The 17,476-nt window shown below is 49.9% G+C and overlaps 1 protein-coding gene across 1 annotated transcript; it reads right to left on the reverse strand.

Annotated features, from left to right (window-relative positions):
* Positions 1-1,377: 1,377 nt before the first annotated feature.
* On the reverse strand, positions 1,378-3,650 carry OLIG1 (oligodendrocyte transcription factor 1). Its single transcript, XM_019662814.1, has one exon. The coding sequence runs from the start codon at positions 3,532-3,534 to the stop codon at positions 2,737-2,739; it is 798 nt and encodes a 265-aa protein (XP_019518359.1). The 5' UTR covers positions 3,535-3,650; the 3' UTR covers positions 1,378-2,736.
* Positions 3,651-17,476: the final 13,826 nt, after the last annotated feature.

Here is a 17,476-nt window from a genome sequence, read left to right on the forward strand (position 1 = left end):
ATTTTTATGACATTCAAAATAGCCCTGTATATCCTTGTTAAATTCATTCATAATCCCCAGCAGTTCTGGAAAGCATGCTAGAGTATGATTTTCTCAGTTAAATTTAAAAAAAAACCACACATATGGTGCTACCTTTCCTATAAGGCACAGGTAACTTGCTCCAATTTATCAGTAGAGACAGGAGGGAAACCACCCACCCCTTTTCTGCCCAGGAACTTTCTGCTTCTGTTAGAAATGATTTTCAGAATGATGGTGACATCTAGGTGCTGGAGTTGGGTTTATGGGAGAAATTGTTTATTTTTAATCTGGAAATATTTTTTTTCAGGGAGGACCTAATTTGGTTTTGATGTAGTTACTGATTTTCACTTTTCTTTCTGTCCTTTGTCAAGATGCCAGGTAAGCAATGACAAGCACTGGATTTTAAAAAAAGAAGCCTGCAATTCAAGTTTACCTCTTATAGAAGCCTGCGACTTGTCTGATGGCAGACAGGAAGAACAGGAAATTCTTCCTCAAATGGGTGTGTAAAGCTACTTTTTCTCATGTCCTTTCCTGCCACCCCACTTGAGGAAATAGGCACTTAGCCAGAATGGTAGGGAAGGCAGCTCCATCCTTCTAGAACCCTCCTTTCGCATTCCCAAAGTGAATGCTCATTTTCCCTAAATGTATATGTGCCTCACATTAACCAGTGTGGACAAAATTAAGTCACTTCATCAGGGCGTTCTTTAATTTTCTACAGGTTAAAGGGGACACTACTTCTCCTCTGTATCCCTCTGCCTTTAAAACGTGGTTGGGTTTCATTAATAACAACAAAGTGTTTAGACATTGCATGTCAGCAAGTCAACATTCCAAATTCTTCATCACATCAGCAATCAGAAGAGCTTTCTTCACCTCTTAGAATAAGATGTCCAAGGTCATAATTTCCTAGGAGACAAGTCCAACCTGCTTTAAACCACAGGGGGTAAAGCTCAAAGCTGTGTGATATTGTTTTAGCTTCTGTCCAGTAAAACAGAAAAGGTGGATTTCTGAGGTAGAAGACGAGATCAAAAATAATTTTATCATAAATGTATTGCTTAACCCATTTTCAGAGAAGGAAGTGTTGTTTTTTTTTAAAAAAAAGATCCATCTCCCAAGCTAGGCTAAGAACTCATTCCTAGAATCGCCTCCCTCCCTTCACTAATCCACCCAAGTCATCTGCAGTCCTCACACCTCAGCCTGATGCCTGAACTTGACCTACAACTGACTGTTCATCCGGAAGTCGGGTTTACAATTTTTGAACCCCCGTCATTTAACTATTAACCTTTATTCAGAAGTGCTGAATCCACCAGGGCACCAGAGCACCAGGACACTTTTATTAACAAAGAAATCAGACGAAAAATCTAAGGTCTTTAAATGTTTTATTTTGTTGATTCTTCACGGAGCAACGAAACAAAGTTAGAGACAAAATAAAATGCCAGTTAAATTCGGCAACTACCAACAACCAAAAACTTTAAACATAAAATTCAAAGCAAGCTGCTGAAAGATCATAAAATAATCACCGGTGAAGTAATTTGTTAACGTCTGTAACACATCAAGACCGGTCACCTATGTAGTTCTCCAGTCGCAAAGCGGCGAGAAGACTTGCCAGGCGGGCGCTCTGATCGAAGACCCCGCAGGCGAAGGGACAGCGCAGAAAAACATCCTGCCGTCGCCACCGCAGCGGGGACCCGTCGAGCCGCGCGCGGTTTGGGACTCAGGCCCCCCTCCTTGTCTTTTAATGAGACAGAACGTTAATTAGCGATCGTACTTTCTGACTTGACGGCGACTGCGAAATACCCAGTTAACTATTTTTAGTAAACCGGGAACGCGGTCTGCGTGAAAGGCAGTTGGTTTTTCTTCTGAAGCAAGCTCAAACGTTGGTTACGCTACCTTTGGGGCAGGGGGCACAAAACGGTGAGTCTCGAGTTCTAAACTGTCCTTCTAGGAAGACCCCAGCTTTTAGGAGCAAATGATTTCTGCACCAAAACACCTGGTTATGTGATTCTCAAAAATTGCACTCTTAACAGCCGGGGTACCAAAGCGGACTCACTTCCCAAAGCAGCATACCCAGCGACCCTGGAGTTGTCATTGCTCCCTCCCGCGGAACCGCGATGTCACCCGTCGGGCTGGCGAGGGTCAGTCCATCTGCTACGCTTGGACACTCTGCACCGACTAACTGGCCTTTCTCGGCTTCCTGAGGTCAGGCGGCCTCCTTTGAGCTTCGGTGGTGGGGACAAGGATGCCCTCTGACGAGCGAGAAGGAAAAGAATTCCTCCCCCCGCCCTCTGAGAGCAGCCCTTTGGTCCCCTGGCTCGGCACATGTTGCCTCTGTGAGCAGGGGCTCTCGCAGCTGGCCTCCCGCCGCACCCGGGGCGAGCACCGCGCGGTTAAATCCACACCACCCACGCGAAGCGCACAACTCCTGGGACCGGGAGAGAAAGGTGCTGGGTGACATTGGGGGTGAAGCCGCACCCTTGCTGCCCAAAGCAGCTGGAATCCACCCAGAACGCCTACGACGCCGACGCTCCGTGGAACATCCGCTCAGGTCACGCTAATTCCCCCAGGGTGGGGGCAGGGAAGGGAGCGCCCGATAGTCCCTTCCTCTGGGCGAAAAGGTTCGAAATGCGCTCCTTGCTGGGCCCCACTCTCCCGGGGCGCAGGGCGCGGGGGCGCGGGGGCGAGAGGCCGGGCGGAGGTCGCGCCAACCGCCAGGGCCGGCCCTCACTTGGAGAACTGCGCTTGAACGGCGGCCAGGCCCAGGCCGGCCGGGACCAGGTGCGGGAACTTGCAGACAGCGCAGGTGCAGAGGCCGGGGCCGCCCGGGCCGCCGCCCGCGCCGCCGCCGGGGAGAGAGAACTGGCCGCACGGAGGCTCCTCGAGCGCCAGCGACAGGTACTTGGCTGGGCGCAGCGCGTCGGGCGGCCCCACGGCGCCGGGCGCCAGCAGCACGGAGCCGGGCGCGGCGGCCAGGAGGGGCAAGCCGGCCAGCAACAGGCGCGGCGCGGCGGGCCCGGCGCCCTCGCCCAGCGCGCGGCGCAGCTCCTGCAGCGAGCTGCCCAGTAGCAGGATGTAGTTGCGAGCGAGCAGCAGCGTGGCGATCTTGGAGAGCTTGCGGCCCGGCGCGCCCTGGCAGTGCGCCGCTGAGTAAGGCAGGATGACCTCGCGCAGCGCGTCCATGGCCAGGTTCAGGTCCTGCATGCGCTTCCGCTCGCGGCTGTTGATCTTGCGTCGCAGCTGCTGCTGCTGCTCTTCTTTGGCTTCCGACCTGGAGCCACTGCCCGCGTGCGCACCGGGTCCTGCCCCCGCGCCCGGCGGTTCCGCGGGCGCCTCGGGCTTCTCGCGCGCTGCCTTGGGGAGGAGGGGGGTCGTCGTGGAGGAGGAGGCGGAGGAGGAGGGATGCTGCCGGTAGCCTACCAGCTCGTACAGGGAGGCTCCGAGCTGCACGTCTCCGGGTCTCTGTGGCCGCAGCATGGTCGCGGGGGCCGCGTTCACGCGCGCCTGGGAAACTGCATAGTACATCTGGGGGGTTGTGGGGGCGGTGGAGGGCGCCTTTCAGGAACGCCCCGGGGTGGGCCCTTGGGCAGGCTGCCCCTCCCCGCGGACCTGCGTGCGGGGAGCGGATGGCGGGGCAGCGGTCGGCGCCGGACCCCTTTAAACCCGGCTTGGGAACCTGCGGAGCCCCGGGCCTCTGGGCGCAGCCAATCGGGGCGCGAGGTCGGGCGCAGGCGCGTCCTTATTGGCCACCCCTCCTCGGGCCCTCGCGGAGGTGCGGCTGGCAGCGCTCAAGGAGGTTATTGTGAGCGCGGGTGTCACAGGACAAGCCCCAGCGAGGGAGGAGAGAGAATGCGTCTTTTCGGGGGAAGTGTGGTTGTTCATGGAGTCCTGGTTGCATTTGGTGAGGCTACAACTCAAGTACCTAACTCCTTCTCTCTGCCTGTACAAAATTTTTGGTACATGTATATATGTATGCATATTTGTTTATTTTAAATGGTAGTCAAATACACATAGCATAAAATATACCATCTTAACCACTTTTAAGAATACAACTCAGTAGTGTTAGGTACATTCACATGACTGTGCAACCAACCGGTAGAACCCTTTTCATGTTGCAAAACTGAAACTATACTCATTAAACAACAATTACCCATCCCCCCAACTCCTGGCAACCACCATTCTTGTCTATGAATTTGACTACGCTTGGTGGCTCATGTAAGTGGAATCATACAGTATTTCTCTTTAGTGACCGGCATATTTCATTTAGCAGAATACCGTCAGTGTTCACCCAAGTTGTAGCATATCAGGATTTCCTTTATATTTAAGGCTGAATACTATTCCATTATATGTGTATGCCACATTTTGTTTATCCATGAATGTACACTTAGGTTGCTTCCACCTTTGGGCTATTATGAATAATGCTGCTACGAACATGGGTGTAACATATTTTTTAAATACCTAATTTCCTGCCAGTGTTAAAAATAATTTATTTTTAATTTCTGCCAGGTTTTGAGAACTAAATTTCTGGGCTCAATGACCATTAGAATTAGCATGGGCACTCCCTCTGGCGCCTCCCTCTGATCTAAAGTTCTTTAGGAACTAAAGAGCTTTTTGCGTTGGGTTTCTTTCCTCCCTAAAAGGGATGTGTGTTCATCCTATCAGTGACTGGACTCTTGCTTAAGCAAAAACTCACACAGGGATTGGCCTCTCATCAGAAAAAAAGCAAAAGCAAAAACAAAAACCCACCCACACACTCAATATCGGTTGAGGATGGGACTGACTGAATTTTTCTCTTCCTCAAATAAAATAGCATACTTGGTGGCTATGGAATTTTTTACCCCGACACCAGGGGTGACTAGTTCAGCTTGTCACCATCTCATGGCAAAATGGCCAGGGGCAGAGGGCCTTCCTTTTTTTAAGTCTAAATCTCTACTGTTCCATAAGGTAGCTAGCCACTAGCCCCCTGTGGCTATTTAAACTTAATTAATTAAAGTAAAATCGAGTTAGAAATTTAGTTCTCCAGTTGCACTAGCATTGCTTCACGTGCTTAGTAGTTGGACAGCACAGACAGAGAACATCATGACAGAAAGTTCTACTGGACAGTGTTGGTGGCAAGCGTAACAGAAAGAAAGTGAGCATCTCTCCCTTGGTACTCTTTTGTGTAAGACGAGAGATGCTGCTGAAGGACCTGCCCACCTTGGGAACTGATTTCAGCTCTGAGAGCCCATTGGCTGTGCCTGCGTTGTTCTCGTTTTCTTCCACCAATATTTGCCCCATAGGCTCACTCAGATCTCTGCTTCTAACCTGCAGCTCTACCTGTAACATCCTGCCCGTGCCTCAGGTTTAGCTCCAACATTACTTTCTTCTCGAAGTCTTGGTGATTTCTCCTCATCTTCTTCCTCTCCTCACACTTGGCAAACCACTTATAACATTTCCTTATAGTCTAGATTGTGTGGAGATCATCTCTGCATTTGGATGTGATTATTTTGAGGGCGGAGACCACCTGTTCCTTTCTGCATCCTCCCAAAGCCCAGCACTGTGCTTTGCAACTATGTGTGTCCTGGGGGTATCTGAGATTGGTCTGAAATCTCCACTAGCTCACAGCTCATCCCTTGAAATGTGCAAACTCCCAACAGTGTTTTAATCCAAGAGTTTCCTATAGGTTTCATAGAGAAGGAATGTGGTAGGACCCCTCTACCCTCAGGGGAGCCTGACTTGACATGGTGTTGGGGGACTCACTTAGGGAGACAGGAAGAGGCCTGGACAGGAAGGAACTGTGTCCCCATGCAGAACTAGACAGGAAAGAGAGAGACCAAGGAAATAGCCTTGAAAGTTTCAAGCAGGTAGGTTTAACACCTTGCTAATTATTTCACCCTTTAAAGCAGTCCGCTTCTCAAAGCATTTTTGCAGACATTTGGTTCTCACATGGGAAACCTGTGAGTTGGGCATTTTTTAATCCCTGCTGCAGGTGGTGAAACTGAGGCTTCCAGAGGGGAGTGGGTTTCTAGGGTTGACAATGTGCCTTCAGACAGGAGTGGCAGGCTTCTGGAATTCCCTCCAGCTGGACCAGGCTTCCAGGAAGCTGATGGAGAGGCTTGGGGAACGGGTTGAAAGGATAGAGAGGCCAGCCTAGGCCAATTCAGTATTGACCAATTAATGGGCTTCAGCCATGTCCCAGAAGAGAGGGTTTCTAGAGTCCCACATCCATGAACCCTACACCAGCCCCCTCTGGCAATGCCCACCCTCACTCTGAGGACCCCTCTGTCCAGTAGTGGAGGTGCCAGATTGGGGCAAGCCCCCAGCTTCCTCCTCTGCCCACATCCTAGGCAGGGGCCCTGGCCCTTACCCTGCCAGGAGGAAGAGGAAGACAGACGCTAAGCCTGGGATAGAGTAGCTTAAGCAGCACTCTTTGCATTTCCCATCCACAGGCAAGGGCACCCCGGGAATCAGAGAAGGCAGCAGACATGATGCTCTTCCTCCAAAATAGTTCACCCTCCTTATTGGGGGTGTCTCCGAGGGTTTTCAGCCCTTGCCCTCACTGCATCTCCATCTGAGGAAGAACTGCTTCCCCCACCCCCTGCTTCCAAGGACCGCTGTCAGTTGGAAACGCTGGCTGGTGTGTGTTGACTGCTGTTGGTGGAGCCCCAGAAGAGCGCTGCGGGTGGCCTTGAGGCCCAGCATGGGCACAGGATTTGGCACTTGTTGAAGCTGGTGACTTGGATGGCCCCTTCTGCTGGACGGGAGCTCCAGTGGCATGCAAAGTGTGACAGTTGGCAAGGGCCAGCAAGGCATTATAGCCGCTGGCAGGGGCCCTGTGGCTGTCTCAAGGGAGGCAGCTGCCGTGGCGTCCCACATTCAGGACATATTTGGGGAGAAACTTGTGTCCTCCATAACAACCCCTCTTGTCTTTGCCTAAAGGGGCTTGTGTGTGTTGTGTGTGTGTGTGTGTGGGGGGGTGTCTCCTTTCAATCCAAGGAGGTGTGTGTCTCAGGCTCCTTTTCCTTGTATGGAAACCTAAAGTATCTCCCACCCATTCCCCAATCTTGCCACCCACCCTAGCTTTGGGTCAAGAAGCTTGAACCTTGAAATAGCAGAGAGTGGAGACCCAAAGGCCAAGTTCCTAAAACACCTGCAGAGACAGAAAGGTTGTGCCACTATAAAGCCCGTCCACTGCTCAAAGCCCTGTGTTGTCACGCAAGACACTGTCCTCTTGCAGAAGGCCAGCTAAGTATGAAAGTTTGTCTTTGCTAAAATGTGCTGTTTAAACTGGATGGAGCTTGGACCTGTAATGAAATAATGGAGTTCAGTTTTTAAAGTGCTACTCTTTTCTAAGAAAGGCAGAATTCTTTGGAAGTTTTCTTTGAAAGTGGTGTTGAACTCCGCACCATCGCTATGGGCAGTGGCCGCTACATCTAATGTTTGCCCTAGGTTAGGTTCCCCCATCCCATCCAAATATAACTCTGCCTGGAACATGGAAGACAGGTAAGGCACTTAGCTTCCCTCTGGGTGGAGGAGAGGAGGAGTAGAGAGAGAAAATGGGGAGGGGCAGTGGTTTACCCTTTGATAAGTGTTCTTGGATGGAGCAGAGCTCCTTACAGTTAGTTATTCAGTCCTTCTCTCCTGGGACACAGAATCTAAGTCACACTTAGAAACAGTTCAGGTTAAATAAAGATTCCTGCTGGGAAAATCTGAAAGAATGTGAATAATGTTCATTTGCAAAAGGGAGTGCAAGTTAATCAAGTTGTCATGAACTGATACAATGTTTAGTTATTTACGATGTTGTTTTAAAGCTACACGGGTGCCACAGTTGTCCTTAGTTCCCGTGTGGAGGACACCGATGGTAATATAGTGCTCTCTGTTCTGGTGAAAATGCTAAAGATTATCAAATGTAGTAGGTGTATTTTATAAATATTATAGGGAGGTTTATTCTATTTTATTTAAAATAAATGTCATTTGGATCTGATTTTGATAAAATTTACTACTTAAGATTATTTCTAAGTCCACATTTCCCCTGTGAGGTTTGTTTGTTTGTTTTGGTGGGGAGAAAAGTCAAAAGGAAAGAAAAGTAGGAAAATCAATTAGGTGGCATCTGAGGTGCTTTTTTTCTAGATTTGTGAAAATAATAATAGCTTCATTTGGCTATTGGTGACATAATTCAAGCAGTTGGGCACATACTTTTTTTTTTCAAACTCAGATAACCTAACAGAAATAGAAATTTTCATTGCTTCTGTGAGTATCAAACACTGAAATTCAATATGTCATTAGAGTTCTATAATAATACATTTTAATGCTTTGCACTGCATATCTGAAAAGGAATTTTCTCTAAAACAAACTTCCAATAATCATGGTGAAACGCATTATGAAAAGAGAAATATATCTTTTTGTTTTGAAGACAATTGGAGATAGTTCCTGCCATACCTAAACTCAAAAGCATATTGGCGGAATTTGGGGCAGAGAAATGGGAATGTTAACTAACAGAGATCCTCTGAGTAAATGTGATAAGAATAACTGTGAATTCAGATATGTATATTATTAGCACATGCAACTTGGTGTCTGAGGGGTTGGTTTGGGACAGAACAAAAATATTCTCTGAATCTCCCTGAAGTCAGGAGCTGGAGCCAAATGTTCCAAAAGCTTACACTGATACAATGAAAAGAGACAATTTGCTTGGAAGGCTGTGGCTAATTTATAACACAATGTCCAATGTCATGGTTAGTTTTGTTGCAGAAATTTGGCAGTTTAACCCAGAGTCTCAGGCAGCCTGAAAAGATGCGAGGGATTCTGGCTGCAGCCTCTCTGGCTTGCTAGATGTTCCAAATGGTTCAAACAAGCCCTTTCATAGAGACGCGGGGCCAAGTGTGCTCAAAGGAATGAGGGGAAACAAAGGTGGCTCTGAAGTCATTTCCCCCGCACTGGGTCCAGCCATCCGGTTTCACTCTTTCCCCATTGAACGGGCAGAATGCAACAGGAAGAGCGGGAAAGAAAGAGAACAAACAAGCCGATGTGTTTGGGGAGAGAATGGAGAGGGGCCGGGGCACTGAGCTGCTAAACTTTCATTCTAGGTTTTCAGAAAGGAGTGAATGATGAATTATAGAAACCTGAAAGGTAATAAAATATGGGTCACTGAAGCGCTGAGGCCAAGTTCCTAAAACACCTGCAGAGACAGAAGGTTCTGGAAGTCAGTGCGACCCTGCAGCCTTCCAGGCAGACTCCCTGCCCAAGGCACAGAAGGGGACTGTTCAGAAGCTCACCTGTTGTTTTCCCTTGGCTTGAAGTCCTTCCCTGTCTGCAAGAGCCAGCGGCTGGATCTATCTCCAGATTAGACCACAGTGGTGGGGGGTAGGGGGGCGGCAGAGGGGAAGACTTCCCAGGGTGCAGTTAAGGAGACCGAGCTGGGAGGCCACTGCCTTCCTCTCCTGTAGACAAGACTGCTCTGACCTGGAAATAGGAACTCAGATGGTGAAGACTATCCTTATTAAACATGCAAGAATCCTCCACTGTAATATTTATTCTAAGGCTTTTTGGCTCAAAGGCTCAGCCCATTTGTATCTTATAAAGAAGTGCCCTAATCACTGGATTGGGGATAAAAGCCAACCTGTGGCCTTAGCTATACTCATTTGAGCCTCAGTTTCCTCATCTATAAAATGGGAATAACAGTATTTATCTCCTAGGGTTGTTATGAAGATTAGAAGCAAACATACATAAGGTGCCTTCTGCAGAGTCCCTGGCACCTAGTAGCTGCTTAGGAAAACGATAACAGGAGTTCATATTTATGTACTGGCTACATGCCAGGCACCATGGAAAGACACTTATTTTATGGTTTTCCCTCAGTGTCTCGGATTTGTTTAAGTGCATGCTTTCTCTGCCTCAAGGATGTGGGGTTCTCTAGCCCTCCCCGAACACCATGGGTGCTCCATCCATATGGCTCTTTTTCAGAGACACTGTCTTGGACACGATGAAGCAAAATGCAGCAGCAACTTTCTAAAAAGATTGTTTACATGGGACCTCAGTATAATCCTAGATATCATCTGAGAGAGCACAGCCTACCTGGCCAGCCTAGCTGGGCTTGAATCCTGGCTGTTTGTGTGACTTAGGACAGGATACACTACCTCTCAGTACCCCAGTTTCCTCCATCTGCAAAATGAGCATGAAACTAGAACTTATCTCAAAGGATTATGGTAAGAAGCGAGTGAGCTGATACCCATAAGGCCCTGAGAACAATGCATGGCACAGCGTTAGCTGTTATAATCGTTTTATTAACCTCTGTTATGGGTTGATTGTGTCCCCCAAAATTCACATTGAAGCACCCCAGTACCTCAGAATGTGACCTTATTTGGAAACAGGGTCATTGTAGATGTAATTAGTTACATCTAATTAATTGAGATCATTAGGGTAATCTAATAAGAAGAATAGTGTGCTTAAAATAAGCCCTCTTTCTTCATCCCTGTGACTTGGGCACATAGATATTTGATGGGGTCTCAGCCATGTTTAAAGAAAGAACAAAGTTGGCTTTGGAGTAAAGGGTGAGGTAATGACCCAGGGCAGCCATCCTACAGCACAGGAGGGGCTACCCTTTGGTGAATGGACAGACACAGAAGGATGGGCCTGAGACCTGGGGTTTCTCCTGTCCAGGAAGGTGTGGGTGGATGGGTTGGATGTGGAGGAATGGGGCCGGGTAGACATGTGTAGGACATGGTCCAAGCCCATCCTTCCAGGGGGCCCTGCCCCCCCCCTTCCTCTGCCTGGAAGCCTCAGCCCAGTTCTAATTCTCTGTGCAGATATGAACCTCTAAAGAGGCCATCTCAGGCCACCCACTCTAATGGCACCCCTCCCCACCAGGCGCTACCACTTCTCCCCACTGGTCACTGGCAGTCCCCTCTGCTTTATTCTCCATGGCACTTAACCAACAGCTAAAACAGCCTCATTACTTACTTGCCTATTTATTTATACGTGTCCGTTTTCTTCCACAGTTGAGGCGGGGGCTCCATGGCAGCACCAGCCTCCACTCTATCCCACTGCCTTGAACAGACTGCACCCCTACTGGGTGCTCAATAAATGCCTGAAGGAATGAATGCAGAGGCCACATCTAGACGGACTGACCAAGTTCACCGAGTGCTCTCTGGCTGCACAGTCCTGTGCCAGGCCCTTGGGAAACTGTGGGCTGCCTGCCTTCTAGTAATTTATAATCCGCTTGAGGATATGAGGTACACACGTGTGAACACCTGACCGGCAATATCAGGTTACGTGGTATGGGTGAGCGGGGAGGCCTGCATGTGGGAGCCGGGGGAGGAAATTGGAGCTGCTGTGGACCGGAGCCCCGAAGGACTGGGGATCTCGTTAAAGCACAGAGTCCAGGTCTGTGAGGCTGGGTGGGGCCCAAGACGGTTCCCTGTAATTAAGCGCCCAGGGGAGACTGATGTTGCTGGTCTGAGGACCAAGGTTTTGAGGACAGCGGGCTTTGCTTTAAATGCAAGGAAGAGGAAGGGCTTGGTTGCCACCAAGGCCTCTTGGAGAAGGGTTTAGCAAGCAGAAGGGCTGGGTGGAGGGGTTGAGAAGGGCACAAGCAAAGCTGGGGGATAAGAAGGGTAGGGAACAGACCGTGGTGGCTGGAATGGAGAATGGGACCAAGATGGAAGGACAAAAGAATAGGGAGGGGGCAAAGAAGGGGTAAAATAGGGAACCCCCCAGCCCCCATGATGCCCATCCTTCCTCTGCAATCTTCTCTTTTTCAATGCAGTTCCTAGAAGGATTGAGACACTGGTACACTGCCTTCCTCTGCTCTGTCATTTGGTCAGAACATGTTTTCAGAAATGTCACAACCTGAGATTGCCCAACAGGGCAATGTGGGGCAGCCCAGCAAGCTCTGTGCAAGATGCTGCCACCAAGCCCAGGGTTTGCGGGCAGATGCTCTGCCCTGTTGGCCACGTGGCCGGTTCTAACCAGAGGGCATGGGTGTGTTCCCTTCCAGTGAATGCCCTTGCGTTTATTTTTTGCAAACCGCTTTCATATCTGTTATCTCATGTTAGCCTTACGGTATCCCTAAGGAGGCTAGGAGGGCAACTGTGCATTTTGCAGGTGAGGAAACTGAGGCCCAGAGAGAGTTGGGGCCAGCCCAGCATCACTTGATGCAGAGCTCAGACAAAGACAGGCAGGGATGAAGAGCTCTCCGTTTCCTTCACCCTGTGCCCCTTGCCTCAATGCTCATAGACGTTAATATGCGTGCAGGATTAGAGCCCAAGAAGTCTGTGCAACGATGATCTCTTGGTCACCAAATCTCTTGTCAGGATGGGACCCTGCCTAGCGGAATAGTTGCTGGAATGCCAGGATATTCTAGACTCTCCTGAGGGTGGGCTTAGCCTCCACCAGATCCTCCCCCAACTCCCACCCCAATGGCAGGGGAAGGGGTGCAGCTGTGGCAACTGGCACTGCTTCCCACATTGCATGGAGACTAAGGTCGGGGCCAATTTCATGCTCCTTCATCCCCTACTATGACATTTATTTTCCTGGCGCATGGCAGCTGCCTGTCTCCAAATGAGGAGACAAGAAGTATTACATTGCTGTTAATAACACTCGAGAAGAGCAAGAAGACCATTATTAACTGACTTGATTCTTCCCGATTTTAATGGTGGATCCATTTAAAGTGATATAGGGCGTTTAGGACAGTTTTTCACTTGCTTTGATAGAGCAGGGACTTGCCTGTGTTTTTAGGTTCTTGCACACTCATCAATAAAGCAGGATTCATGCCCTTTATCACAGGGAAGGATTGAGACGCGTCAGGTCTAAAATCCTGGTGTGCTGAGAGTATCGGGCTGGGACAGCAGTGCTGTGGGTATGAGCCTGGATCAAAACTGTGCCTCTGGCCAAGACTGAAGTGTCACTCTGCCCCCTGCACTGGGCTTGGCTGGAGCCAGCTAGGCTACTCCCACTGCCTACTTTTTGGACTCCTTCACTGCAGGCCCTGCTTGCTCTGAGCTGGTGTAACATTCAGGGCACAGGGGCTGCTGCTGCTGGAGAGGCCCCCCTGGGATGCCCTCTGGGGGGCAGCTCTTCTCTGTCACTATCTCCCCATACACTGCCCCTAGGCCAGCAGTGGTGTGGCCTCAGGGTATGTTCACGGGCCTCTGAAGGTTTGCACCACACACATCACACTCAACAGCAGTCACTGCAAACCCCCCTCGGTCACTTCTTTATACCAACATCTACTACCAACTTTAATTTGTGCTCTTGCTATCCTTTCCCCTTTCCAGTCTCTCTGGCTGCTTTCCCCATAATAGCAATCTCAGCTCCAGGCCCTGAACTTGTCTCCACAAGCCCCGCCGCTGCCCTCTCGTTAACAAGGCTAACCCTCTTCAGAAGATTTATTTTTCATTCGAGCCTACCCTTGCAACTTATCACTACAATATCTTCTACGCAAATGCAGCGCTTTCCCCAAGAGGACGCCTGGTGGATGAAATTATCTTATTACACCAATAAGAGATGCCAAATATGGTCACGAGAAAGGCAGGCATTGTGAGCTGGACAGCCCACCTGCCCCCAAATGTGTCCACTCCATGGGCCCCTCCTATGTTCGTGTCCTTTTCCCTGTCCTCACACCTGTCTACCTTCCCACTGTCACTGGTGATTCTTACCTGTCTCTTATGTGACACTGGGCCTTGGACAGGTGGAGGAGGCAAGGGCATCAGGGGTCCCGGGTTGGGGCTCAAGCCATGTGATCTCTTCTAAAATCAGTGGAAGAGGATTGTACTGCAGACAGGTTCTCGGCCCTGACCAAGTGCCTGGGTAGGATTCTGTGCGTACCACTTACCATGTTGCTCCCCATTCGCACTCTCCTTGTCCCGTCCCCTGGGTTGCTGTGTGGGTGTTGGAAACGTTTCCCCACCTTGAGCCTGCACCATGGCTGCACGACCTTGGGAGACTCTGTACTGAGTGGGAGATGCTCTTTGTTGGGGAATTAACTGATCATATTAGGGCCTGATGGTCACATCTTGATGTGTCCAGTTCCCTGTCTAAACCAGAGCTGCCCCCGAATGCTCAGACTCAGGCAGCCTGCCCTGGACCCGTGCTTTAGGGACTCCACTTGGGTGTTGTTCTGGCTGTGTCCCTCTCCTGGGGAGAGGTGTGTAGGGGCTAAGGGGCGTGTCCACCCAGAGCTTGCCGCCACCCCCACCCCATGCCTGTGCATGAGGCCTGTAGCGCAGGACAGAGCTGGGGCTGGAGAGACGAGGGGAAAGGGACACAGGCCACGGGCCTTATTGTTTGGTCTTCCTCTTGTCCCCGCCATGTTAGGAATATCCTAGTCTAATCGTTCAGTTTGTACTTTCTTCTGAACAAATGCCCAACACCCAAGCTTCCTCCAATGAACACAGGATGGGACCACTCCAGCCCCAATTCTTAACAAAATGTAAATCAGGTCAGGTCAGTCCTTTTCACTCATAAAGCTTTTGGAGGCTTCCCAACACACTTAGAATTAAACCCAGGGGCTCTAAAACCTCTCTGATGCACCTCCAATAGTCCCACCGCTGAGCTTTTGTGCTTTTGGAAGCCGGCTGCCACTTTAGAAGCCCCGTGGCTTTGTTAGAGGGCCACAGGGGAGAGAGGCCCTGAGACTACATGGAGGTCCGCCTGCCCCCTCCTGCCGTGCTCCCACCCCTATACCCTGGGCCAGAGGGTACTCGGCTCCAACCGCACAGACCCATGAACCTCCCTGCAACACCAGCCTCATCCCTGCCCGGGCCCCACTGCTCCTGCCGTTTCTTCTCCCTGGAGCACCTTCCTCACAGAGCCTGACCTTATTCACACTTCTGAGGGCTTCTGCCCCAGTGTCCTCTAATCTGAGCTGCCTTCCCTGAGCCCTAACACATGACCGTCACCCTTCCCCTGTGAGGTTGGTTTTCTTCCCTGCTTAAAATTATAAATATTTTTGTTCTCAGGGCCTAGAACTTTGCCTGGGACATATAAAGTTCCAGATGAGTACTTATGGAAGGAAAGAAGGAAGGGAGGGAGGGAGGGAGGAATTTCTGCCATCAGTTCCTTTATCACCATCAGACTCTTTTCCTGCATCAAGACTGATCTTTGCCACACTTCTCCTACAGATGCTAGTGTGACTTTGGGGCAATAAACGTCCACAGTGGATATAGTAACAGACCCCTGTTCCCTCCTCTGCTCCTCTTTTCCCATTTGTGGGGGCGTCCCCTTGACCGCTGTCTTTCTTTCCTGGCTCACCGCACATCCTGAGACGGACAGTGCTGTCTGCAGCCAGCCTCCCTTTATCACCGGATGCCAAATCCTGTGGGAGATTGACTCCAGCCTGCCATGAAGGTGGCCAAACCTTCCACTTCCCTCTGTGGACATGTGCAAGTCCCCATTGAGAGTCAGGACACTGGGCAGCCTCCCATTTCTCATTTTGGACTTCCCCCTGGGGGCTGTTATCAGGCTTGAGCAATTGCTTTCATGCTGCAAGCTGCTTTTGTTCACTTATGCACTAGGGAGAATTTTGTATCCTTGGCTGGATGATGCTGTCAATATGTATCTATTGCCAGTGCTCCTAGGTGACTGAGAAACTGCTAAACCCTGAGGATCTTTAGAAATAATCAAGTGGGGGGTTTAAGCTGCTAAGTTTGTTCTGCCACAATATCTAATTGAAACAGCCCCCAATCCTTATTTGTGCATAACTCTTGTCTGCATTTCCTAATTAGGAAAGACGTTTCCATGGGCCTGGCCCACCCTGACCACAAGCAACAAGAAGAACTCTCTTGCCCTTTGGGCAGGGGATGTGGATTTGGCTGGGTTTATCAGTATTAGGTTCACCTGCGTAAAATGGAAAATACAAAATACAGAAAAAGATATGTTCTTTTCCTCTCTTGTATAAGAAATCTGGGGCTAGGCAATGCCAGGCAGGGCTGCTATGGTGAGTCCCTGTAGCTTATCATTCTATTATCTGAATGTTTGGCTTCCAGCCTCAAGATCACCTCACAGTCCAGAATGGCTGCTGGAGCTTCAGCCATTAGACCTGCATTCCAAGTGGTCAGAAAAGAATGACAGAAGGCAAAGAAGCTCATCATCCAGCTAAATCAGCATCCTTTACGTAGCTTTCACAGAGGGCTCATCTAATACCTCCACTTTGGTCTTATTAACCAGAATTTATTAATCACGTGGCTGTACCTAGCTGCAAGGGATGCTTGGGAATGCAATCATATGTCTCAGCCTATTGTAACCCTCAATAAAACCAAGGTTCTGTTGCCAAAGAAGAAAGGGAGGTAATAGGTGACTAAGGGAGGATGAAGTGCTGATAGAGCAGGAGGAAAAACAAGGACAGCAAAGGAGACGGACTTCTGAGCTGAGGGGCTGCTCCCATGGCCCAGACAGGTGCAGAAAGGGCTGACCTCAGGGTGATAAGTCTCTGCTCTCTCCTGCCCCATGGGCTCCACAGAGCCTCCCTTCCTGATCTGCTTGCTTAGCCCCCTCCTTTCTCAGCTTTATCTCCAGTAGATTTCTGCCACTCCAGCTGCACTCAAGAAGCAGTTGCTACCCTCCAGGGCTCTTGCGCCTATGGGGTCACATCACCTCTTTGTCTTGATTACATATCAGCCTCTCAGCTGCATTCAGTAAGGGAAGGGGCCCCAGTCTGGCAGCAGCCCCTCCACTACCTGGCTTGATTTTGATAATACATTTCTGTTGTTTAAGCCACCCAGGCCTCAAAGTGTAGTACTTTGTGATGGCAGCCCTAGGAAACATATGCAGTATAAAATGGCTTTTCTGGGGAAAGAAATTCGACTTGGTCCTAAGAGCATGTAGGGGCCCACAGTCATCAGGAGGACAGGAGGTAAACAATAGGGACATTACTGTTTGTGTCCCCCCATTCTCATTTTCTGCCTTTTCCAAAGAGAAGGCAAGACATAGGCTAAGACTTTCCGCCTCTTGGTCAAGCCCTCCACTCCCATTAATTTAAAATTGAAATGATAAGAATTAAAGGTGCTTTTATCATTAGCCACGTCTAGTTTAGCTTAGAGTTGCTTGATCCGTGGGTGGTGGTCTTCCTGTCCGGAACGGCCTAAAAGACGCTCTGCATGTCCACTTCCGCAGTTTGGAACTCCTCAAGTACATCGTTCTTTGTGTTGACAAATAGGGTGCATCCGACCCAGCAGAGCCAGACCCAGCCTGTCCCCCAGAAGTGGGGAAAGCTGACTCGGGCCTGGCAGTTGCCGGTGACAGTCCTGATGAGTCCGGGAGCCGATGAGAAGTTCATAGGCTGTTAATAAACTGGAACCAATCGGTGAATGTGGGCTGAGAGTGCGCGGGCCGCTGGGGCCACAGGTCCTTGGGAGAGCTTCCACTTGTGCTGCCTCTCTATCTGCATTTAGCAGGAGCATGAAAGCGCCCGGCCGCTCTTGGCGTTTGTTACACTGAATAGACATATGTCCCTCACACTGGCACGGGGAATATCTAATTAAGCTACACAATGATTGCT

The sequence above is a fragment of the Hipposideros armiger genome, unplaced genomic scaffold (assembly GCF_001890085.2).
Source record: "Hipposideros armiger isolate ML-2016 unplaced genomic scaffold, ASM189008v1 scaffold_381, whole genome shotgun sequence".
NCBI classification, from domain to species: domain Eukaryota; kingdom Metazoa; phylum Chordata; class Mammalia; order Chiroptera; family Hipposideridae; genus Hipposideros; species Hipposideros armiger.